Source organism: Dermochelys coriacea, chromosome 1, assembly GCF_009764565.3.
Source record: "Dermochelys coriacea isolate rDerCor1 chromosome 1, rDerCor1.pri.v4, whole genome shotgun sequence".
Lineage (NCBI taxonomy): Eukaryota > Metazoa > Chordata > Testudines > Dermochelyidae > Dermochelys > Dermochelys coriacea.
Genome location: NC_050068.2, coordinates 337510590 through 337535495, shown reverse-complemented (window position 1 = coordinate 337535495; position 24906 = coordinate 337510590). Strand labels below are relative to the sequence as shown.

Sequence of the window (24906 nt, the reverse complement as noted above, 5' to 3'; positions counted from 1 at the left end):
TGAAAAAGCACAAGAACAAATCCGCACAGACACACCCCTAGAACCCCCACCAGGGGTATTCTGTCTGCTACCCAAGATCCATAAACCTGGAAATCCTGGATGCCCCATCATCTCGGGCATTGGCACCCTGACAGCAGGATTGTCTGGCTATGTAGACTCCCTCCTCAGGCCCTATGCTACCAGTACTCCCAGCTATCTTTGAGACACCACTGACTTTCTGAGGAAACTACAATCCATCGGTGATCTTCCTGAAAACACCATCCTAGCCACTATGGATGTAGAAGCCCTCTACACCAACATTCCACACAAAGATGGACTACAAGCCGTCAGGAACAGTATCCCCGATACTGTCACGGCTAAGCTGGTGGCTGAACTTTGTGACTTTGTCCTCACCCATAACTATTTCACATTTGGAGATAATGTATACCTTCAAATTAGTGGCACCGCTATGGGTACCCCGCATAGTCCCACAGTATGCCAACATTTGTATGGCTGACTTAGAAAAACGCTTCCTCAGCTCTCGTCCCCTAATGCCCCTACTCTACTTGCGCTGCATTTATGACATCTTCATCATCTGGACCCATGGAAAAGAAGCCCTTGAGGAATTCCACCATGATTTCAACAATTTCCATCCCACCATCAACCTCAGCCTGGACCAGTCCACACAAGAGATCCACTTCCTGGAAACTACGGTGCTAATAAGCGATGGTCACATAAACACCAGCCTATACCGGAAACCTACTGACCGCTATACCTACCTACATGCTTCCAGCTTTCATCCAGACCACACCACGCGATCCATTGTCTACAGCCAAGCTCTTTGATACAACAACATTTACTCCAACCCCTCAGACAGAGACAAACACCTACAAGATCTCTATCAAGCATTCTTACAACTATAATACCCACCTGCTGAAGTGAAGAAACAGATGGACAGAGCTGGAAGAGTACCCAGAAGTCACCTACTACAGGACAGGCCCAACAAAGAAAATAACAGAACACCACTAGCCATCACCTTCAGCCCCCAACTAAAACCTCTCCAACGCATCATCAAGGATCTACAACCTATCCTGAAGGACGACCCATCACTCTCACAGATCTTGGGAGACAGGCCAGTCATTGCTTATAGACAACCCCCCAACCTGAAGCAAATACTCACCAGCAACCACACACCACACAACGGAACCACTAACCCAGGAACCTATCCTTGCAACAAATCCCGTTGCCTACTGTGTCCACATATCTATTCAGGGGACACCATCATAGGGCCTAATCACATCAGCCACAGTATCAGAGGCTCGTTCACCTGCGCATCTACCAATGTGATATATGCCATCATGTGCCAGGGATGCCGCTCTGCCATATACATTGGTCAAACTGGACAGTCTCTACATAAAAGATAAATGGACACAAATCAGACGTCAAGAATTATAACATTCAAAAAAACAGTCGGAGAACACTTCAATCTCTTTGGTCGCTCAATTACAGACCTAAAAGTTGCCATTCTTCAACAAAAATACTTCAAAAACAGACTCCAAGGGGAGACTGCTGAATTGGAATTAATTTGCAAACTGGATACAACTAATTTAGGCTTGAATAAAGACTGGGAGTGGATGGGTCATTACACAAAGTAAAACTATTTCCCCATGTTTATTCCCCCCTCCCCTCCCTTCCTCAGATGTTCTTGTCAACTGCGGGAAATGGCCCACCTTGATTATCACTACAAAAGGTGTCCTCCTCCCCTCCCCTGGCTCTCCTGCTGGTAATAGCTCACTTGACCTGATCGCTCTCGTTGCAGTGTGTATGGTAACACCCATTGTTTCATGTTCTCTGTGTGTGTATATAAATCGCCCCTCTGTATTTTCCACCCAATGCATCCGATGAAGTGAGCTGTAGCTCACGAAAGCCTTATGCTCTAATAAATGTGTTGGTCTCTAAGGTGCCACAAGGCCTCCTGTACTTTTTGCGGATACAGACTAACACGGCTGCGACTCTGAAACCTTTCCTACCTAGTGCTTTGGGATGCACCCGTGCAAGCTCTATGCAGAAGCCTGATCTTCCAGTTTCAGCTCATGGCAAAGCTCCGGCGGCTTGCAGTGAGAGCAGGGTGGCGATGGTCCCCCAGCCGCCCGAGCGGTGTGAGATATAACACACGGGTCTCTTACCGCACATACCCACCTGCACCCGTTACAGTCCTTATTCCTCTTCCAAACTCCTGCGCTGCCCCGCCCCGGCTGCGCAGCTCGTGGCCCTGGCCCCGCTCCCGGGGTTCGCTGCCAGTTGGCCCCGGCTCCGCCAGGGTCGCCGGGGAGGCTTCTCTCGGCCTGGCTCGAGCGCCGGAGGTTGCTAGGCAACCGCGCAACCGCCGCCGTCAGACCCGAAGAGGCGGCGCCCGGCCCGAGGGAGGGAACGACCCGGCAAGACCGTTCGTGAGTGGCCGCGCGGCGCCCCTTGTCCCGACCCTCACCGCAGGTGGAGCCCGCCCAGCCCCGGGAGCCCTGAGGGGAGCGGGAGCTGCTGAACGCCCCCCTCCCTGCCCGGCTCAGGGCAGCCGCGTGGCCTTGGGGTTCCTTTAAAAAGCCCCGGCTCCTGGAGTCCTGGGACTGGGGGAGGGGATTTTCTTGAAAGCTACAGCTCGTGGGGTTAAGGGGAGATTTTTTCCTTAAAGCTTCAGCTCCTGTGGTTATGGGTTTGGGAGAGAGTCTCATCTTTCATTTAAAAAAAAAAAAATACAAATTTCGTGACTGGTGGTTTCCAAGAAAAGCTTAAAAACAGGACCCAAGTGTCCCTCCTAGCAGCTCGGAAGGCAAATGATAAGAAAACAATTACAATTCTTTAAAATCTGATGCTTTTTAAAGCGACTCGCATGGTTTTGGTGAGGCCTGAGGCATGGATTTTGCAGGTTAAGAGTTGGCAAGGCTGCAAGGGTTGGCAGGGACAGGGGTTGTTATGCAGAGGGGGCCCGAGAAAGAATTGCACTGTATTTTTGATGCCTTGTATTTTTGTTGTTGTTTGTCTATATCTGTTTGTCCATCTTAGACTGTAAGCTCTTCAGGGCAGGGCTCATAAGAACTGCCTTAGTGGGTCAGAGCAATAGCCCATCTGTCCCACTATACTGTCTCTGACAGTGGCCTGTACCAGAGCTTCAGGGGGAGTGTACTGCACAGGGCAATTTTGGAGAGATCCACCCCTGTCTTCCCCTCCTAACTTCTGGCAGTGGTCACTGTACACACACAGAAGATGGGGTTGTATGTCTGACCATCCATCTTCTGTGTGTGTACAGTGACCACAGTAGGGTCAATAGGGCTTCAACCCTATTTGGGATCTTTAGGCACTACCAGAATACATATAATTAATAACAGGGAGTCAAACACAATGTGGGGTCCTATCCGGGCAGATTCTATCTTGTCTCTCTCTCACCCCTTGGCAACTCCTTTGCCAGTAGAGCCCCACTGAAATGGTCTGACCTGTCTGCTGTTGCTTGAGCTGTAGCTCACGAAAGCTTATGCTCTAATAAATTTGTTAGTCTCTAAGGTGCCACAAGTACTCCTTTTCTTTTCATCACTACCTGACTCCTACTTTGGGTATTGGTGCCATAAGTATGTTCAAACATAAGACAAACTTACACGGTTCAGAGGATAGATAGGCTGGTTTCCAAACGGTGCTGACCTCTAGGCACAGATTTGTGCCACGGTAGACTTGCCCTTTACTTTTGCTTTCTGAAATAGGGGGAGAGATGTGGTTACATAACAGACCTGGTGAAAGTGGGAACAGGCAGAACACTTTTAAAACACAGGCAATCAGAAGTAGTAACCTGCTTCATGGCGCGCATGCATCTATTCTAGGATGTTTGTGTTTGACTACTATCATAACCCAAGAAGATGCAGAATTCCACCACTTACAGAATTTATTCATTGATGTACAGTGATTGCCATTACAGAGAAAGTATTTCCCAGTACCACACACTGGGATGTGAAATTGCACAATTTTCCCCTAAATTAGAAGAGTAATAAGAATGGTAACCCTGTGGTGTCTGTTGGCAAATTGAGCTTTTTGACACATTACTCTGGGCTGTCTCAACTGCACGTCAGTATAAGTGATTTATCTATTAAACTTAAATAAATAAAAGGTTTGACATACCAGCTTGAAAATGGTGATATTTGTTTTTTACTTGCATGCACTGACTTAGCACTTTGGCCCAGAGCCTCAAAGGTATTTAGGCTCCAAGCTTCTTATTGTCTGGGCTTTTAGATGTATGTTTTGCCTGTGTTTTCACAGGAGCTTTTATAGAAAGTCTGCTTGAATTCATGGATAGTCAGAATGTGCCATGTATATCCAGTTGCACTGGACAAGTGCATTTGCTAGATGACCCTGATATATCATTCAGCAGAGAAATGGTTAATCCTAGTGATATGTAAGTTGTCATAATAGACCTTAGTGTTAATACCTCATTAAGATCCAATCGTATACTTCATTTGCTAGCATTGCTTCGGTCTGTCTGTCTGCAGGCTCAGTTGGTCAGCAGTATAACAGTATATTTATAGCTTACAATTTATACATCTTTCTTCCAGAAGGATTCCCAAGTGCTTATTAATTCACACTGGGTCATGTTTCCCTTTGTAGCAAAAAAGTGCAATCAGGAGAAATATCTCCAAGACTCAGCTACCAATATGTGCCAAGTAGGTTAATTTGTATTGTGGCATCCCATAGTGCAAGGAGAAAAACTCTTTGTAATTATTGACAATTGGCATTTAAAGAGAGATAATAACTGTAGAATGCTGAACTACCACATATATGGCAGCATATTTGGAAAAGAGCCATAGTATCTGTATACTTATGTACAGATCTTCACTCAACCCCATGCAAACTGAGATTATGCCCCTTTTCCTTGATTGCTGATGGTCTTTCTGTACAAAGAATCCACTGTAAATTATTATGCCAGATACAAATGCAGATTTCAGCCACTCCCAAATAACTGCTGCCATGCAAGCAATAACTCCTATTTTCTCTTCTGTAGTGGTTTGAGGGGACTGACTTCTGAATTGAACCATGTACTAAATAAAGGGTTTCAGTTGTGTGTAGGATTTTGAGGCAGGTTTTGTAGTCAATTGCTACTCTTTTTCAGCCTATAAACCATGGGAGCACATGACCCAACAGGATTTTTATCCTCATCAGCATCAAGTCTAGAAACTTTCTTAAATGAAGGCTTAGATTCTTGAAAATACATCAAACTCTTCCTAATTATGCAGCTGCAGCATGGTGACACTAAGTAATTGTGAGAAGAAGTTGGCCCATTGACCAATGAAATTCATCAGATGTTGTAGCATTTGACATATTTTTCTTCCTGCGTAAATGAAAAGTGCTCTCTATTAGCAGAATAAGATTGTGACCATTGGTGCCTGGAGTGGCCACACTGAGATTATTCAATCAGGGAAAACTGCAAAGAATGGGGCAGACGATAAGCAAAACTGATGGTTATTCTAATCATTAGATTCACCAAGCCAGCAACAAAACATCTTCTACAATACCTTACTGGTTACCCAGAAGCCAAAAATATAGTTCCCTTAAAGCAATCCAGACTTGGGCTCCCACCCAGACAGCCAAGTCAAATACGTGGAAGATTACTGAAAATCTTGTTCAATATATATAAAGTTCTGCTAATCCCAACGGATCGGACACATTACCCGTCAGGTCAGTGAATATTTCAGATCTTACCCAAATATACGTTTACAGCCAGTTCTTATTAACTAAAAGATTTATTTAAAAAAGAAAAGAGAGTATTGTGGTCAAAAGATCATTATACATACAGATATGAATAAAGTTCTTAGATCATTTTCATCGTAAAGATAGTGAGCTGCTGAGTTGCAAAAAGTTCTTTCCAGAATAAGTTCATCAGGTTATAGTCCAATAGCAGTTCATATATAGAGTTTGTTCAGATTCTTCCATGAGAATTAGCAGGGTAATCCACACTAGAGCTGGATACCTCAGTCTTGCGACTCAAGCTTCCCCAGACCAAGCTTAAGCAGATCTGAAATAATAGGATCAGGGCCTTAGAGTTCTTTTATAGATCTCTGGGAGGTTACTGATAGCCTCTTAACAGCAGGTATTCCTTGGGTGAAGCATTGTGGTTCTGATGTAAAAATTCCTATTTCCTATGTATATACACGTAATTAGTTATATTCATCAGCATAAGGTAATTATCCATTAAGCAGGGCCGGCTCTAGGTTTTTTGCTGCCCCAAGCAGAAAATTTGCTGACCCAAGCTCCGAGAGCACAAAAAAAAAAAATGGTTGGAATGCCGCCTCTGGAATTGTGCCGCCCCAAGTACGTGCTTGCTTTGCTGGTGCCTAGAGCCAGTCCTGCCATTAAGACATGCAGTTTACTACAAACTTCAAAGAGAAATATTGACAATGACATTATTACACCCAAGTTTCATCTAAATGCTATATTCCCTCTGAATCATTGATCTCTGAATCAATAAAATATAGTAACGGACAGGAACCTACATTGTTAACATCTAACAAGCTATAGGTAAACAGACAAATATGAACAGTATCTTCTTCTAATTCTCTAACAATACAAGTCTATATTTCAAAGATCTATCTAACATGACTTTGTTAGCTATTTATAAGGAATGGCCTTAGTTACCATTTATATACTTTTCTAATATGTCTTTAAAGGTTGAATTTGGGTCACTTAGCCTGCTAGTCGCTTAACCCTTTCTGGCTCAGTGTCACAAAGATATACTCAAAAAATTAATACAATGAAATTAAGAGGTGAACTAAAAGAGAAAACTGGTTCCTGTTACATATTGAAATTGGTCTAGATTTGGAAACTTAGGTCAAATTCATCACTTGAGCAGCTCTGCTGACTTCAGTGGAGTTAGCCCTGGGATCCGTTCAGCCATGTGCATTTCAAAGAGCACTGTCATCAGTAATTTGAGCATACCCTGGAAAATGACATTATAATAGTTTACATATCTGGAAACTGAAATACAGGCGATATGGATTTACTCCAGAAAAATCATGTATTTAATGTGATTCTGGACATTTTTAACATACTAATTTTTACGTTGGGGTTTTGAGGTGGGTTAGGTTTGTTTTTTGTTTTGTTTTTTTGACTAACTATAACTTGTTTACTATGTTTGACAATTTTGTTCTACCCATTTTTATGTAGAACTTCAACAATATGGCTTGCTCCAGTTTTTATATGTATCATTTTTAAAACCTAGTTTCAGCAAAATATCTGGTGGAGTTCCTGGAGCCATGGCTAGCGCTGACATCAAACCAAAATCTATAAGTCGTGCCAAAAAATGGTCAGATGAGATAGAGAATCTATACAGATTTCAGCAAGCTGGATACAGGGATGAAATTGAATATAAACAAGTGAAGCAAGTTGATATGGTAAGATTTGTAATTGTGCAGGGGTTATGTATTTTAATTCTCTATTCCCTATTAAATAGTGAAATAAAAATGGAGGCACAGAGTATATTTCCTTTCATTTGCTTTTGTTTTTAATCAAATTCAATTTTAGTTCTTTAGGTAGTTTTAGAAGTGCAGAATAACTGATTTTTCAAATACATTTATTTTACTTGACACTGCAACTCTAGCAAGCCTGCAATGTGCTGCCTGTTCATCAGTTACATACTTAAACATGTTTCAGAGTAGCAGCCGTGTTAGTCTGTATTCGCAAAAAGAAAAGGAGTACTTGTGGCACCTTAGAGACTAACAAATTTATTAGAGCATAAGCTTTCGTGAGCTACAGCTCACTTCATCGGATGCATTTGGTGGAAAAAAAACCTTCCACCAAATGCATCCGATGAAGTGAGCTGTAGCTCACGAAAGCTTATGCTCTAATAAATTTGTTAGTCTCTAAGGTGCCACAAGTACTCCTTTTCTTTATACTTAAACATGTCAGAGCTTTTATTACATAATGGAGATTTTTTTCATTTCAAACAAAATAATGTAATGCTGGTGAAAGGTATGGCATGGGCAGCTCATGGCCAGCTTCCACACACTACTCTGCCAATGAGTATTACCCCCTGATGTGGTATACCCCCTTTTTAAGGATGAGAATATTGTTCAATATCCATGGGCTCCATCCAGCATCCCTCAAATTAGTGGAAGGTTTACCACTGAATTGTGTGGGAGTTGGTTCAGACTCCTTGTATATGCAGTACTTGGCCTCTCTCTTGAAAATGTCAATAGTCGAGAAAGTTGATGCCAGGTGTGGTGGAGGTGGTTGTAATGCAGATACTTCTCTACTGAGAACATCAAGAACTCTATCTTGTACCTTGAAAACTTCGTTGCATATGACCTAAGCTACTGGTTAGTCACCTGATGTCAGACAGCTACAAATCTACTCTGGATTCAAACTAGCAAACCTATAGGTGATAGGCTCTATATTTCATTATTTACCTCCTAAATCATGCAGTTCCTCAAAATCCCTTTTAAAAATCTATTCAGACCTACTATGTCAATATTTTGAAATATACAGTTTGCATTAAAGAAAAATGTTTGGTATTACTAATGTCTTGTTGCCACCTTCCATTATTTAAAAATCAACCATTTGAAGTATTTTCAAAATACCAGAAACAAATTAAACTATATTGGTGTCCAATCTCTCACCAAGTTTCATGTTTTAAATCAGTATGATAGGCACACTCAAGGCTTTAAAATTGGTGAGCTTCTGCTTCTTTTACCTACATATATTATTGTAACCATGCAAAGTGGTCTTTGAAAAGTTACTACTGAACTAAATTTTTAAAAAATGCATGGCTGAATTATTACCTACTGAAAATAGAGGTGTAAAGGAAGATGCAACGAGGAGTCGGTGGCACCTTAAGGACTAACAGATTTATTGGGGCATAAGCTTTCGTGGGTAGAAAACCCCACTTCTTCATATGCATGGAGTGAAAATTACAGATGCAGACATAAATATTCCGATGCATGAAGAGAAGGGAGAACCAGTGTTAACAAGGCTAATTCAGTCAGGGTGGATGTGGTCCACTCCCAGTAATTCATGAGAAGGTGTCAATACCAACAGAGGGAAAATTGCTTTTGTAGTGAGCCAGCCACTCCCAGTCCCTATTCAAGCCCAAATTAATGGTGTTAAATTTGCAAATGAATTGTAGCTCTGCAGTTTCTCTTTGAAGTCTGTTTTTGAAGTTTTTTTGTTGAAGGATGGCTACTTTTAAATCTGTAGCTCACAAAAGCTTATGCTCAAATAAATTTGTTAGTCTCTAAGGTGTCACAAGTACTCCTTTTCTTTTTGCGAATACAGACTAACACGGCTGCTACTCTGAAACCTACTTTTAAATCTGTTATTGAATGTCCAGGGAGACTGAAGTGTTCTCCTACTGGCTTTTGTATGTTAGCATTCCTAATATCTGATTTGTGTCCATTTATTCTTTGGCCATACTGGACAGTCTCTATGTAAATGTACATGGCAGAGGGGCATTGCTGGCACATGATGGCATATTATCACATTAGTGGATGTGCAGGTGAAAGAGCCCCTGATGGTATGGCTTATGTGGTTGGGTTCTCTGATGGTGTTGCTAGAGTAGATATGGGGTCAGAGTAGGAAACTGGGCTTGTTACAGGGATTGGTTCCTGGGTTAGTGTTTCTGTGGTGTGGTGTGTAGTTGCTGGTGAGTATTTGCTTCAGGTTGTGGGGCTGTCTGTAAGCGAAGACGGACCTGCCTCCCCAGGTCTGTGAGAGTGAGGGATCATTTTCCAGGATATGTTGTAAATTGTTGATGATGTACTGGAGAGGTTTTAGCTGGGGGCTGTACGTGATGGCCAGTGGTGTTCTGTTATTTTCTTTGTTGGGCCTGTTCTGTATTAGGTGACTTCTGGGTACCTGTCTCGCTTTGTCAGTCTGTTTCCTCACTTCCCCAAGTGGGTATTGTAGTTTTAAGAATGCTTGATAAAAATCTTGTAGGTGTTTGTCTCTGTCTGAGGGATTGGAGCAAATGCAGTTGTATCTTAGGGCTTGGCTGTAGACAATGGATCGTGTGATGTGTCCTGGATGGAAGCTGGAGGCATGTAGGTAAGTATAGCGGTCAGTAGGTTTCCGGTATAGGGTGGTGTTATGTGACCATTATTTATATTGTAGTGTCCAGGAAGTGGATCTCTTGTGTGGACTGGGCTGGCTCACTACAAAAGCAATTTCCCCTCCCTTGCTATTGACACCTCCTCATCAATTATTGGGAGTGGACCACATCCATCCTGACTGAATTGGCCTTGTTAACACTGGTTCTCCACTAGTAATGTAACTCCCTTCTCTTCATGTGTCAGTATATTTATGCCTGCATCTGTAATTTCAGTCCATGCGTATGAAGCAGTGGTTTTTTTTTTTACCCACAAAAGCTTATGCCCAAATAAATCTGTTAGTCTTTAAGGAGCCACCGGACTCCTTGTTGTTTTTGTGGATACAGACTAACATGCCTACCCCTCTGATATAGGGAAGATGCAGTTCGTTCTTTTGTATTGGGCTCAAATTCTGTGGTGAAGAGTATAGTATAAATGCTTACACAGAAGTCTAGATAGATCTTTTAATGAGAATGGTAGGATCCCTCTAGTTAATAAATTTTATAAGATAAAAGTCAAGACTGCTACAGGGTACAAGCCACAAAACAAATTATGATCCCATTGGCAGAGGGACACTCCCAACAAAATAATTTCCAACTTAAAAACTATGTGGAGCTCTGTTTATATCAAACTTTGGTGGAATTAGCATCAGTTATATTGTAACTGATCACATTTTGAAATATGACTCATATTTGCTGTCATATTATGGAAGGTACAAGATCTAAGAGTGGAGATACAAGGAATATTATATGGTACTTCCGTTTAAAAAAAATAACCCAAACAGCCAGCAGATCTGTACATTTAAGTACTAGGCTGAGTAATAAAACTACCATTTATGAGTAGTAATAAAACTACTACTTCAAATGCAATCTGGTTTGATATCCCTAATGACATCTATACCTGATGATCAGAAGTGAGAAATTAATATTTAGGATTCAAGACAACAGGAAATACTACAGCTGTTCATAACGCAGGTGCTTACATAATGCCATAGAAACTTCCAAAAGCTTTTTAATTAAAAGGATTGAATGTCTGCACTTTTTACAATGTAATAAATATCTTGTGAAGTACTGAATTGAAGGCTATGGGTGATGGTGCTCAGCACCTTGCAGATTGGGTCCATTGACACCAACTTTCCTGATTTGACATATGGCTCATTTGTTTGTTTGAAAATGATTAAACTAATGATGTGTCTATTTTTCATGGTTAGAAAGGTGCCAAAGAACCTTTTACTTGCACATAATCCTTCCATAAGAAGAGGAATCTTTCAGCCATTCGGATTTTTGAATGACTAACTCTTGTTTATACAGTAAAAGGAAGGCATCCATTGGGTAATCAAGGGGAGTCATAGACATTAGAGAGGAAAAGACCTGTTAAGTCTAATAACCTCCATTGCACCAGACAATGGTGGTTCCTGTTCTCTACACCATATTTTCTAACAGCTTTGTCCAGTCCAGTTTTAGATTACTCAAGTGCTACAGCTTCCATCACATCCCCTTTGGATCATTCATGTTCTCTTCTGACATAGTGAAGTGTTGCTGGTTTTTTGTTTGTGTGTTTTTATACCATACAGAACTTTGACTAGAAACTAGTTTCTGATGGTTTATGTTTTTTAATCTTTATTAGAGTTAAGCAATTTAATCATAAAGCACCAATCAGTTACAAACCAATTTATTCACCAAAATACAATCCATATAAAAATATCTTGTCTCCTGTGATGTGTTCTGCATGGATGTTTTCTCTCAATGGCAGCATGTTCAGAAGATGAATGTATATTCTTTTCATTCTGTTTACAGGTGGATCGTTGGCCAGAAACAGGATTTGTGAAGAAACTTCAAAGAAGGGACAATACTTTCTATTATTACAACAAGCAAAGAGAATGTGAAGACAAAGAAGTCCATAAAGTGAAAGTTTATGTTTATTAATTTTGTTAATCCCAACTACAGTGTTTTGTTTTTGTTTGTTGTAAGTATGTTGCTTTAATCTATTTGATGTTTATAACATGTAAGAAATTAAACAAGGTTTCTGAACTAATTTGTGCTGTTTTTAAAGATAGCTGAACATATTAGGGGGAGGAGTAGTAATGTATGTTCAGCACTGGATTTTCACAGAGCTTTTGATGAGGTCCATATAATTAGAAGTGCTAATCATTATTTAGTGCATTACATCTTCAATGTATTTTACTGACAGTAGCTAACTAATTCTAACCACAACCATGGGACATAGGTAAATGTTATTATCATCAGTTTACAGATGGGAAAACTGAGGCAGAAAAGTTAAGTGACATCCACAGGATCACGAGGGAGTCGATGTCAGACCCAGGATTAGTATTTGTTAAAGGAAACTGAATGACCTGGGAGTAGGGGCCAAAACCATGTTATGGATTAAAAACTGGTTAAGTGATGGGAAACAGTCATCATAAATATCTTTCTCTCTTAGCAAAGAGGGGTAAATAGTGAAGTATCCCATAGCTCTGTGGGGTTTTTTTATTAATATAAGTATTAATGACTTAAAGGAGAAAGTATTTAGTGAATTGGTAAAATTAGCCAATGATACAGGATGTTGGACAGCAAAAACTAAAGAGGATTATGAGGAGTTAAACACATGGTGGGATGAAGGGAATATTGGGCAGCAAGGTGTCAGGTGAAATCTAATATCTTTTTGGAAGTACATCAATTATAATTCTGGTTTTAGTGACAGAAAGAGATGGGATTATATTGGTAGCAGCTAAAGAGTAAATGGATTAGTATTTTTCCAGACCTAAACACAACAATTTTGAATAGAAGAGAGAGATTTGTGTCTCTGTGGTGTGGTATTAGAAGTAGAGAAGCAGAAGTGTCTGTCCTTTACCCTGAAAATTTAAGGGCAATGTACTATGGGATTAAAAAAAAATCACATTTTTGACAATGCTGTATCCTTTTGAAGATCACATAAATGAATGAAACTACAGATTCCAGTGTTGCTCAACTTGCTGGTGAGGGTGCTCAGACCTCAGAATTCTAACAGCAGTGGTTTATAGTGTAGTCCATTTTATTTTTTTGCAGCTGTCTTGCTTGGTTTGGCGTCCGTGCAGTGAAAGCTATTAAAATCTGCCACATGTGGGTTACATGAACTGATATAAATCAAATAACACTCCTATCTTTAGTTCTATTTACTGTAGCTCCTTATCTTCTTTTAGTCCTTTTTGATATAATCCTCTGGATTCTACTTGCAAAAATAACTGTCAAAATGGCATTGTGACGTCCATCTCAAATTTAGTCCATATCAAATGTACTCAGTTTATAAGGCAAAAGCTGGACTCCCAAACCCACATGGACTGCAAGCTGAACCTGGGATCTGGCAATCAGGCTGGGTTCTTTCTGGTTCCCATGTTATCATCTAACTCAAGTGAGTTATGTTACAGGTAAAGTTGTTATCCATTAGATTGAGCATAGAGCTGGGACTCAAGAACCTTGGAGTGAAATCCTGATGCCATTTAAGTTAAAATGTGTTTTGCTATTGTCTTAATTGATCTAGGATTTCACCCTTGGCTTCTGTTCCCTGCTCTGCCATAGACTCAGTGTGGTCAAGTCACTTAACTTCCCTGTGCCTCAATTTCCTTATCTGCATGACAGATAAGCATTATAATTTATTACATCTCTAGTCACCAAAAAGTAAAGATTCTATCATTATTGCCTAATTAAGAACTCTGGTGATGTGAGAGTCAGAACAGAATCCAGCTCCCACGCCTAGAACTGTATTGGCTCTGCAGTAATACCAACAGTAAAAAGGAGTAAAAACTTATTTTGGGAGCATATAATGCCATCAGTTTTTAAACAGAGCTCCCCCCATTGAAAACACAGCATGTCTTGTTGGCAGAGAAGTAAGAATATTGGATTTGGAATACATATAGAGAATGCATCTGTTGAATAAGAAAATGCTGCTTTTATGCAGTCCCTTTTTTGACTATACCTAAACATCAAGCCTATATTATATGAATTGTGAACGCTAATGGATTTTAATGTGTGTTTTCCCCCTCCTTTTTTAATGCATTATATGTATGTTCCTATTCTCTATTTTGTCTTTTATATATAATGAACAGTATTAGTTTTGTTTGTGAAAACTAAAGACTCTTAATAAATGAAGGTGGGGATTTATGACTTTATAGTTTTACATATACAATTTGTTCCTATTTAGTGTATTTTTCATTTTCTGTAATGATGTGTTCATAAATCATAGGGGCAAAATTCTGGTCTCATTTGCATCAGTGTATCTAGTGATTTCACTGGAATTCTGATGGAGTTATACTGGTGAAAATAAGATTAGAACTGGGCCCATGGAGTCTTAAATTTACTGTTAACTCTTTTGGAAAAAAGAAATGTTGTTGGATAGAAATCCCTAATCATAGCTGATGAGTAGTATGGGAAAATAACATACTTTTGGCTTCCATTAATTTTGTTCTATTGAATTTTGAGAGGCTAGCACCATTGCTGAGCTGTTTTAAGCCAGTGGTTCTCAACCCATTTATCGTTATGGGCCGCAGGTTGAGAACCATGAGCATGCCCCCCCAAAAAAATTCCCCACAGTCCCCTATGCCCCGTAGCCTCCGCCCAGAAACCCCTCCACAGAGTGGGGCCAGGAGCAGTGCCCTGGGTGCGGGGACAGAAGCCGGACCCCGTTGTATTGGGCCGGGCAGCCTAAAACCTGGGGGTACTGCAGCACCCACACAAACCCCTAGTTCCCAGTGCTCCCCACCCCCCCACTGCCCAGAGCACCCTTCTCCCCCAAAAAACTGCCCAGAGACCCATTCTCTCGCAGCCTGCTGGCAAGAGTACTCCAGCAGACTGCCAGAAACTGTCTCCCCACAGCCAATCCCGCTCCCTTTCAGATCAGAGCAGCAAATTTTGAATTTTTTTTAGCACAGCTGGGCCACAGCTGCGTGCGAATTGGGCCACATGCGGCCCGCGGATCCCAGGCTGAAAATCGCTGCTTTAAGCAGTTGAATGAGAACGTGACATTAGAAGGAAATAATTCAAGCTGGGAGAGAGAAGTAAATTATGCCATTGACCATTTTCTGATTACAATTAATGCTGGAGTTAAGAATATTAAAATGGCCATACTGAGTCAGACCAGCGATCCATCTAGCCCAGTATGCTGTCTTCTGACAGTGGCTGGTGCCAGCTGCTTCAGAATGAGTGAACAAACAGAACAGGGCAATTTGTCACATGATCCATCCCCTTCGTCCAGTACCAGGTGATTAGGGACACACAGAGCATGAGGTTGCGTTCCCGATTATCTTGGCTAATAGCCCAGTGGTGAGCTGGAGCTGGTTCGCGTGAACCGGTTGTTAAATTTAGAAGCAGTTTTAGAGCCGGTGGTTATGGCTCCCTGAGCTCCTGGCTGGGGAGGCTTCCCCCGCCTTCCCCCCTCTCGCAGAGCCTCAGCTTGCGGCGCCAGCGCTCTGGACCGCGCCTGGGCAGCTCTGCAGCACCAGCCGCTTTGAGCAGCATGGAAAGGGGGTGGGGCTGCGAGCTCCAGCGGGCCATGCGGCATCCATGCAGGCGGCCCTGAGCAGCATGGTAAGGGGGCTGGGAGGAGGGGTTGGAGAATGGGCGTGGAGGGGGCGGAGGTTCGGGTAGGCAGTCGCCGCCCCAGAAAGTCCCAGCCAGGCCGGGGCAGCCCCCCCAGGCCAAGGGGGCCTCGACTAGCGGCGCGAGGGACGGTGCATGGTGTAGGGCTCAGTGGTATAAAAGGGGGCTGTTGGAGACAGGGCCGGCTCTAGGCCCCAGCAGAACTAGCAGGTGCTTGGGGCGGCACATTTCTAGGGGCGGCATTCCGGCGCCGGCCATGCCGCCCCTAGAAATGTGCCCCCGCCGCCCCAGTTCGCCTCTACCTGCTCCCCTGAGCACGCCACTGTTTCGCGCGGCAAGCCTGGGAGGGAGGAGAAGCCAAGAGGCCGCTCGCTCGGGGGAGACGGTGGTGGTGGAGCAGAGGCGAGCTGGGGCGGGGAGCGGTACCTTTACCCCCTCCTGTTACTTCCTGCGCTTCCCCCCCCCCCCCAGCCCTCGCTCACCTCCACTCCGCCTGCGCCCCTGAACGCGCTGCCTCTGCCTCGCCTGAGAGGGACGTGGGAGAAGCGGAGCCGTGGCGTGTTCCGAGGAGCAGGCAGAGCGGAGGTGAGCTTGTGCGGGGGGGGTTGCAGGGGGGAGCCGCAGGAAACAATGGGTGGGGGGAGAATGCGGCACGCCCGGGGGAGGAGGTGGGGCCAGTGATGTTGGGAAGGGGCAGAGCCGGGGGGGGGGGCACAAAAAAAAGGTGGGGACGGCCAAAATTTTTTTTGCTTGGGGCAGCAAAAATCCTAGAGCCGGCCCTGGTTGGAGAAGGGGCTCGGTGCTAGACGGGGGTGCAGGGCTACGGAAGGGCTGCGGGGCCCTGCGTCCTGTCTCGGGGCAGGGGCCACGCTGCGGCTGGTATCCGCGCTGCGCAGGCAGCCGCACTGGGGCCCCACGCGCAGAGGCTGGTCCGATGCTGCCTCGCTCAGGAGCCACAGCCGAGCTCGGTGCTGCTTCCTGCCCAGCCCAGGAAGCGCGAGCAGCTGCGCTGGGCAGGGAGATCGGGCACCATGTGACTGGGTGCTGTGTAGGGCCGAGGAGGCAGGCCCCTGGCAGCAGCAGCCTCCTCTGCCCCAGGAGCCGGGCAGGGCTGGCTGGTGCCATGGCTGGGGGCTGCCTTGGGCGTGCTAGGGCGAGCCCCCCCCAATCTCTCCCGCTCCTGTGCTGTGGGGCTGTCTGGCCTCCGCCACTCGGAGGCGCTCACATCCCGTGGTGGGGAGTCAGGCAGATGGCAGCCTTGGCCTGCAGGGAGCCCTTGCCCCACATGCCGGGAGCGACTCCACTGATGCAAGGGCTGCAGAACTCCTGCGCCACCAGCAGGCACCTGGGATGGAGAACAGGCCTGGGCAGGGCAGGGGGGCAAGACAGAGCCTGGGGTGGGGGGGGCGGGAGGGGGCAGGACAGAGCCTGGGGGGCAGGATGGAGCCTGGGGTGGGGGGGCGGGAGGGGGCAGGACAGAGCCTGGGGGGCAGGATGGAGCCTGGGGTGGGGGGGCGGGAGGGGGCAGGACAGAGCCTGGGGGGCAGGATGGAGCCTGGGGTGCGGTGGGAGGGGGCAGGACAGAGCCTGGGGGGCAGGATGGAGCCTGGGGTGCGGTGGGAGGGGGCAGGACAGAGGCACATCCCTTAAATCAGAACTTTTTTGTAGGGAACCAGTTGTTAAGATTTTGGCAGCTCATCACTGCTAATAGCCAATGATGGACCTATCCTCCATGAACTTACGTAGTTCTTTTGTGAACCGTTTATACTTTTGGCCTTTACAGCATCCCCTGACAACGAGTTCTACAGGTTGACCATCTGTTGTGCGAAGAAGTACTTCCTTATGTTAGTTTTAAACCTGCTGCCTATTCATTTCATTGAGTGACTCCTGGTTCATCTGTTTTGTCAAAGGGGAAATAACTCTTCCCAATTCATTTTCTCCACACCATTCGTTATTTTATAGACCTCTATCATGTCCTCCCTACAGGGCCATCCTTAGGCATATACAGAATACGCAGCTGTGTAGGGCACCATGTAATTTGGGTTACCAGATGTTACGGTGCCCTAGGCAGCTGCATGCAGCATATGTGGCACTGGCTCCAGCCCCATCTTCCAGCCAGCCCCCCTGCTCCACCCCCGACTTGCCCCCATTCCACCCCTTCCCCCAAGCTCCCTTCTCCGAGCGACACGGCCTGCGGGATTAGCAGGGGTACAGGAGCCGGCAGACGGGGTCAGCCCGCCCCCACACTCACCAGCGGCGGTGGAGGGAAGCAGAGCGACCAGGCCTCAGCCCGCTCCGCCAGCTCCCAGCCATGTTGCTCTGCTTCCCGCTACCGCCGCCACTGGTGAGTGCGGGGGTGGGCCTGACCCCTTCCTCCCGACCCCTTCCTCCCAACCCCCTCCCACAAGCGACAGGGCTAGGAGCTGGGGGAGCGGAGTCAGCTGGGGCCAGGTCGTTCTGCTTCCTGCTGCCACCAGTGAGTGTGGTGGGGGCAGGCCCGCCTCCTGCTGCAGGTGTCAGGCCCCCTGTTAATCTCCCGTGCTGCCCTGGGCCTCCCCACCCTGCTGCTGCCCCCCACAGCTCCTGCCCCCATGGCCTTGCAGCCCTTAAGCGCAGCTTCCCCTCACTCCCGGCGGAGGGGCCAGCCCCCAAGCAGAGTGGCTGCTCCCCAACAGGGGAGTGCAGGTGCTCGGGCTGCGTAGGGCACCACCACAGGTTGGGACGGCCCTGCCTCCCTAGTTGTCTCTTTTCCCAGCTGAACAGTCCCATTCTTTTCAATCTCTCTTCATGGAGGTTGTTCTATACCCGTAATAATTTTTGTTGCCCTTCTCTGTACTTTTTCCATTTCTAATATATCTCTTTTGAGATGGAGTGACCGGAACTGCACATGCTATTCAAGGTGCGCCTGTACCATAGATTTATATAGTGACATTATGATATTTTCTGTGTTATTATCTATCCCTTTCTTAATGGTTCTTAACATTCTGTTAGCTTTTTTGACTGCCCCTGCACATTGAGCAAATGTTTTCAAAAAAATATCCACAGTGACTCCAAGATCTTTCTTGAGTGGTAACAGCTAACTTAGACCCCATCATTTTTCAATGTGCATTACATAGCATTTATCAGCATTGAATTTCGTCTGCCATTTTGTTGTCCAGTCACACAGTTTTGTGAGATGCCTTTGTAACCCTTCACAGTCAGCTTTGAACTTAACTGTCCTGAGTAGTTTTGCATCATCTGCAAGCTTTGCCACCTCACTGTTTACACCTTTTTCCGGTTCATTTATGAATACGTTGAACAGAACTGGTCCCAGGACAGATCCTTGGGGGGGCTGCTATTTTCCTCTCTTCACTGTGAAAACTGTTTATTGCTACCCTTTGTTTCCTATCTTTTAACGAGTTATTGGTCCATTAGAGGACCTTTTGTCTCATCTCGTGACTCCTTACTTTGCTTAAGAGCCTTTGTTAAGGAACCTTGTCAAAGGCTTTCTGAAAGTCCAGTCCAAGTACACTATATGCACTGGATCACACTTGTCCACATGTTTCTTGACTCCCTCAAAGAATTCAAATAGATTGGTGAGGCATGATTTCCCAAAGCCATGTTAACTCTTCCTCAACACATGTTCATCAATGTGCCTGGTAATTCTGTTCTTACTATAGTTTCAACCAATTTGCCTAGTATTGAAGTTAGGTTCACCGGCCTGTAATTGCCAAAATTGCCTCTGGAGCCTTTTTAAAAAATCAGCCAGCTATCCCCCAGTCATTTGGTACAGAGGCTGTTTTAAGCAGTAGGTTACACACCAGTTAGTAGTTCTGCAATTTCATATTTGAGTTCCTTCAGAACTTTTGGGTGAATACCATCTGGTACTGGTGACTTATTACTGTTAAATTTATCAATTTGTTCTAAAACCTCCTCTACTGACAACTCAATCTGGGACAGTTCCTCAAATTTATCAACTAAAAAGAATGGCTCAGGTGTGGGAATCTCCCTCCCACTTCTGCAGTGAAGACTGGTGCACAGAATTCATTTAGCTTCTCTGCAACAGCCTTGTTTTCCTTGAGTGCTCCTTTGGCACCTCAATCATCCAGTGGCCCCAGTGATTGTTTGGCATGCTCCCTGCTTCTGATGGACTTAAAAAAAAAAAAAAAAAACTGCAGTTAATTTTTGTGTTTTGGCAGTTGCTTTTTGAATTCTTTATTGGCCTGCCTAATTATACTTTCACACTTGATTTTCCAGTTTATGATCCTTTCTATTTTCCTCTGTAAGATTTAACTCCCATTTTTAAAGCATAACTTTTTGTCTCTAGCCACTTCTTTTTACTCTGTTGTTTAGTCCTGGTGGCATTTTTTCTGGTCCTCTTACTCTTTAACTTTTTTAATACATATAATTTGTGCCTCTACTGTGGTGTTTTTAATAAAGCTTCCATGCACCTTGCAGGCATTTCACTCTTCTGACTGTTCCTTTTAATTTCCGTTTAGCTTCATCATTTTTGTGTAGTTCCCCTTTTTGCAGTTAAATGCTACTGTGGTGGGTTTCTTTGGTATTTTCCCCCTTACAAGGATGTTAAATTTAATTACAGTATGGTTGCTATTACTAGTTTAGGACTTAATCAGACTGTTTATTATTATCATTATTATTTAGCATTTATATTACAGTAGCCCCAAAAGGCCTCAGTCGGGAATGGGGCTCTGTTGTGTTTGTTCAAAAACTAACACCTATAAAAACACACTTCCTGCTCTGAGGAGTTTATAATCCAGCTCTGCAGCAATGGAATTACTCCCTGTTTCTCTGCTCCCTGTCCACCACCTCCCACATGACATGGACCTATTTCTCGTATATATGACTGCGTACCCAGCAGCTCCCATTGCAATCAGGACTTCTGAAAATCAGGACACTTATTTAGGTGCCTAAATATAAATTATGGGGCCTAACTTTAGGCATCCATTTTTGAAAAGCTTCTTGTTATGCTCTGTCTGATACTGCACAGTGGAAACAAGGAGAGAAGCAATTTTTCATGTGGTACATTTGTATGTAATCCCTGCAGGGTAATAACTTTCCTACTAAAAAAGAAAAGGAGTACTTGTGGCACCTTAGAGACTAACAAATTTATTAGAGCATAAGCTTTCGTGAGCTACAGCTCACTTCATCGGATGCATTAGATTTTAATGAGCAGAGAAAACCTGCTTTTCACTTACTGATATTTGTCATAACAGCAATATATTTGAAACTAAATGCATAATAGCATCTAACCACCAGAGGGAATGGTGAGTGCTTGTAGACTGTCTGAGCCAGGGAAGGGAAAGAGACAAGAGTGAGGAATCCAGATTTCAGGCACTTAAGAGCTATTAACTTTCAATGAGAGATTGGTGCCTAAGGATGTGATTCCCAAAGGTATTTAGGCTCCTAAGTCACTGAGATGCTTTTGAAATTTTTACCCTTCTCTCCTCGATGTGTGCAAATTATTGATTCCATCTTAAGTGAAAAGAAACGGAGAACTTGTGGCACCTTAGAGACTAACAAATTTGTTAGTCTCTAAGGTGCCACAAGTTCTCCTTTTCTTTTTGCGAATACAGACTAACATGGCTGCTACTCTGAAACCTGTCATCTTAAGTGAGTGAGCCTCTCTCCAAACTAGGGAACAATTGCTGGGGCAACATGGGCCTGAAGAGACATAATCCAAGAAACTTCAGTTCTGCCAGCCAATTGACATGCACATTAGTGCCAATAAGGGACAAATAAGTTTTCATGGTTCATTTTTGGTGGTTATCTAGGGCAAAATTGGTGAAATTGCTTTTTCTGATATGGAAAGATCATGCTTCATAGATGGGGGGTTTAACCTTGCAGCTGACCTCATTGCAGAGATTGCCAAAGTATCTAGGCATAAAGGATGGGAGAGAAGATGGGAATAGGCCCAGAGATAGCTAATTCTGGAGGAAAACCTTCACTTCTGAAGAGAGAGCCTTTTCTTTTGTTAGTGACACTTTCTGTAGTTGGACAGATATTACCAAAATCTGCAAGAAGCCCTTTGAACCCAAAATGGGGATTGTTTGTCCACAGTCTCTATTTCTGTGACCTGTCAAAGTGCCTTAGACAAAAATAGATTGTTTTCTAAAATAAACAGGGCAGATTTCACTTGACTCACAGTAAGTGTGTTGTTATTTCGCTCTGTTCCTGGTCTGCCAGGCTGGGTGGGTTAATGTGAAAAATTGATATATCATAAGTTTTGTTTTTTCTCCAAATTTGTCATCAGGTATGTTTGCTAATGGAATTCAAGTGTGGAAATGACTAATGACAGTTATAAAAATATCTTTCCATTCATATCAGGGATGTTTTGAAGGAGGCTCCTGGGAAACCTTTTGTTAAAAGTTTTCTCCAAAATGAAGGAGCAGGTTGAGGTGATTTCTTTGCTTCTGATGGAGTTCAACTCCTCTCTGGATTCTGCTAAATTAAACTCAAATTTATGATACGCTAAGGAGGGAAAATTTCCCAAGAACCTGTAAAAAAATTGACAACCCTTCATGAAGATATTTTATACTGAAAACAAAAATGCAATTTGCTTAGACCTTTTTACATCAGAGCCTATGGCTTTTCCAAATAAGGTTTCTGTGGGATGAAAAGAGAGAAAGAGGAAGATTTCTGAAATACAGTGAAAAAGCTCATATAAAATGGAGAGATTCTATCAGAAAGACAACCAAACCCACCAAACCCAGGTTATCTGAAAACCTGAAGGAGAGACACAATTATAGTGAATCAGACAAACAAAATTGTCCACTGTTCTGAACTCTTCAGCTTTTGTTATTTAACTCTTCCACTTGATCTCAGTAAATTCAGAAACATGCAAGTTGGGAAAAATAAAATAAGTAATAGGAAGTTACTTATTTAAACACCGCTACAAAACAATCTACATGATCAAAACCACCAGAAGGAAAAAGTAGGTTAATATACTGTAATACCTTAATTTAGTGGGTATGCTCTTGTCTCCCTTTTGTGGCTGGCTCTAGCAACTGTAATACCTTGGTGCTTACAGCTAAAGGAATTTTCCTTTAGTTCGGATGATGAAATGTTGGGACTTGTGTGCTGAAGTTCTCAGGTTAAATCCCCACTGATGACCTTGGGGCCTATATGTAGAAGGCCGCTATATGTTACAGTATCATCATAAAGACAATTAAAGATTACAGGTCAGGATAGCAGCTGGTGTATGTTGGCTGAGGGATGCCAGTTTCCACCAAGTGATGATCTAGGCCTATACCTTTGATCTCTAGTTGGTGTTATCAACTATTGACAGTAAAAGGCTTAAAAGAAGCATTCCTATTCTGTGAACTTATTGACGTGAAAGGTGAATGTCCTGGAGCTATAGGCCATTGTTTCTATTTTAACATTTAAGTCCATTTAACTCAAAGTTTTGTGTGTAAATTCTTTGAAAAATATAAACATTTTTTAACATGTAAAAGGCACTCAAGGTAAATTACTAGGGGTATGTCTACACTACAAAGTTAGGTCGAATTTATAGAAGTCGGTTTTGTAGAAAGCGTTTTTATACAGTCGAGTATGTGTGTCCCCACACAAATGCTCTAAGTGCATGTAGTCGGCAGAGTGTATCCACAGTACCGAGGCAACCGTCAACTTCCGGAGCTTTGCACTGTGGGTAGCTATCCCACAGTTTCCGCAGTCTCTGGCGCCCATTTGAATTCTGGGTAGAAATCCCAGTGCCTGATGGGGCTAAAACATTGTCGCGGATGAGGTTCAATAAAGATAAATGCAGGGTCCTGCACTTAGGATGGAAGAATCCAATGCACCGCTACAGACTAGGGACCGAATGGCTCGGCAGCAGTTCTGCGGAAAAGGACCTAGGGGTGACAGTGGACGAGAAGCTGGATATGAGTCAGCAGTGTGCCCTTGTTGCCAAGAAGGCCAATGGCATTTTGGGTTGTATAAGTAGGGGCATAGCGAGCAGATCGAGGGACGTGATCGTTCCCCTCTATTCGACACTGGTGAGGCCTCATCTGGAGTACTGTGTCCAGTTTTGGGCCCCACACTACAGGAAGGATGTGGATAAATTGGAAAGAGTACAACGAAGGGCAACGAAAATGATTAGGGGTCTAGAGCACATGACTTATGAGGAGAGGCTGAGGGAGCTGGGATTGTTTAGTCTGCAGAAGAGAAGAATGAGGGGGGATTTGATAGCTGCTTTCAACTACCTGAAAGGGGGTTTCAAAGAGGATGGCTCTAGACTGTTCTCAATGGTAGCAGATGACAGAACGAGGAGTAATGGTCTCAAGTTGCAATGGGGGAGGTTTAGATTGGATATTAGGAAAAACTTTTTCACTAAGAGGGTGGTGAAACACTGGAATGCGTTACCTAGGGAGGTGGTAGAATCTCCTTCCTTAGAGGTTTTTAAGGTCAGGCTTGACAAAGCCCTAGCTGGGATGATTTAACTGGGACTTGGTCCTGCTTTGAGCAGGGGGTTGGACTAGATGACCTTCTGGGGTCCCTTCCAACCCTGATATTCTATGATTCTATGATTCTATGATTCTATGGTTCTGGGTACATATCGTCAGGCCCCTGTTCCCTCCCTCCCTCCATAAAAGCAAGGGCAGACAATCATTTTGCGCTTTTTTTCGTGAGTTACCTGTGCAGATGCCATACCACGGCAAGCATGGAGCCCGCTCAGCTAACCATCACCGTATGTCTCCTGGGTGCTGGCAGACGTGGTACTGCATTGCTACACAGCAGCAGTTTATTGCCTTTTGGCAGCAGACAATGCAGTATGACTGGTAGCCATCGTTGACGTAGTCCTGGGTGCTCTTTTAACTGGGCGCCTGGGCAAACATGGGAGTGACTCAGCTAGGTCATTTCCCTTGTTTCGTCTCATGGCGATTGAGTCCTACCGGCAGTGCACTGTCTTTTAATCTGCAGCCAGCAGAAGATGATGGCCAGCAGTCACACTGTACCGTCTTCTGCCGAGCACCCAGGAGGTGACGATGGCTAGCAGTTGTACTGCACAGTCTGCTGCCAGCAAGATGTATAAAGATAGATGAAGTGGCTCAAAACAAGATATAGACCAGATTTGTTTTCTATTCATTTTCTCCTGCCTCCCTCCCTCTGTGAAATCAACAGCCTGCTAAACCCAGTTTTGAGTTCTATCCTTGAGGTTTTGAGTTCTATCTCTGAGGCGGCCATTCAGTTTCTCACAAAGCCACCCCCTTAGTTGATTTTAATGCCCTGTAAGCCATGTCGTCGGTCGC

The 24906-nt window shown here is 44.0% G+C and overlaps 1 protein-coding gene across 2 annotated transcripts; it reads left to right on the top strand.

Annotated features, from left to right (window-relative positions):
* Positions 1-2271: 2271 nt before the first annotated feature.
* MEIG1 (meiosis/spermiogenesis associated 1) lies at positions 2272-12973 on the top strand. Of its 2 annotated transcripts, none has more exons than XM_038389285.2 (3): positions 2272-2429; positions 7232-7403; positions 11888-12973. In XM_038389285.2, the coding sequence occupies exons 2-3, from the start codon at positions 7266-7268 to the stop codon at positions 12014-12016; spliced, it is 267 nt and encodes an 88-aa protein (XP_038245213.1). In that variant the 5' UTR covers positions 2272-2429; positions 7232-7265; the 3' UTR covers positions 12017-12973. The 2 variants fall into 2 exon arrangements, with proteins under 2 accessions (XP_038245213.1, XP_038245202.1); XM_038389274.2 differs by lacking the exon at positions 2272-2429 and adding an exon at positions 5500-5691.
* The last annotated feature ends 11933 nt before the right edge of the window (positions 12974-24906 follow it).

Bases quoted from the DNA above. Each gene is read 5' to 3' on its own strand.
- MEIG1 (XM_038389285.2), top strand. From the start codon at position 7,266: ATGGCTAGCGCTGACATCAAACCAAAATCTATAAGTCGTGCCAAAAAA. The intron at 7,404-11,887 runs GTAAGATTTGTA...TTCTGTTTACAG, and splicing joins AAGTGAAGCAAGTTGATATG to GTGGATCGTTGGCCAGAAAC.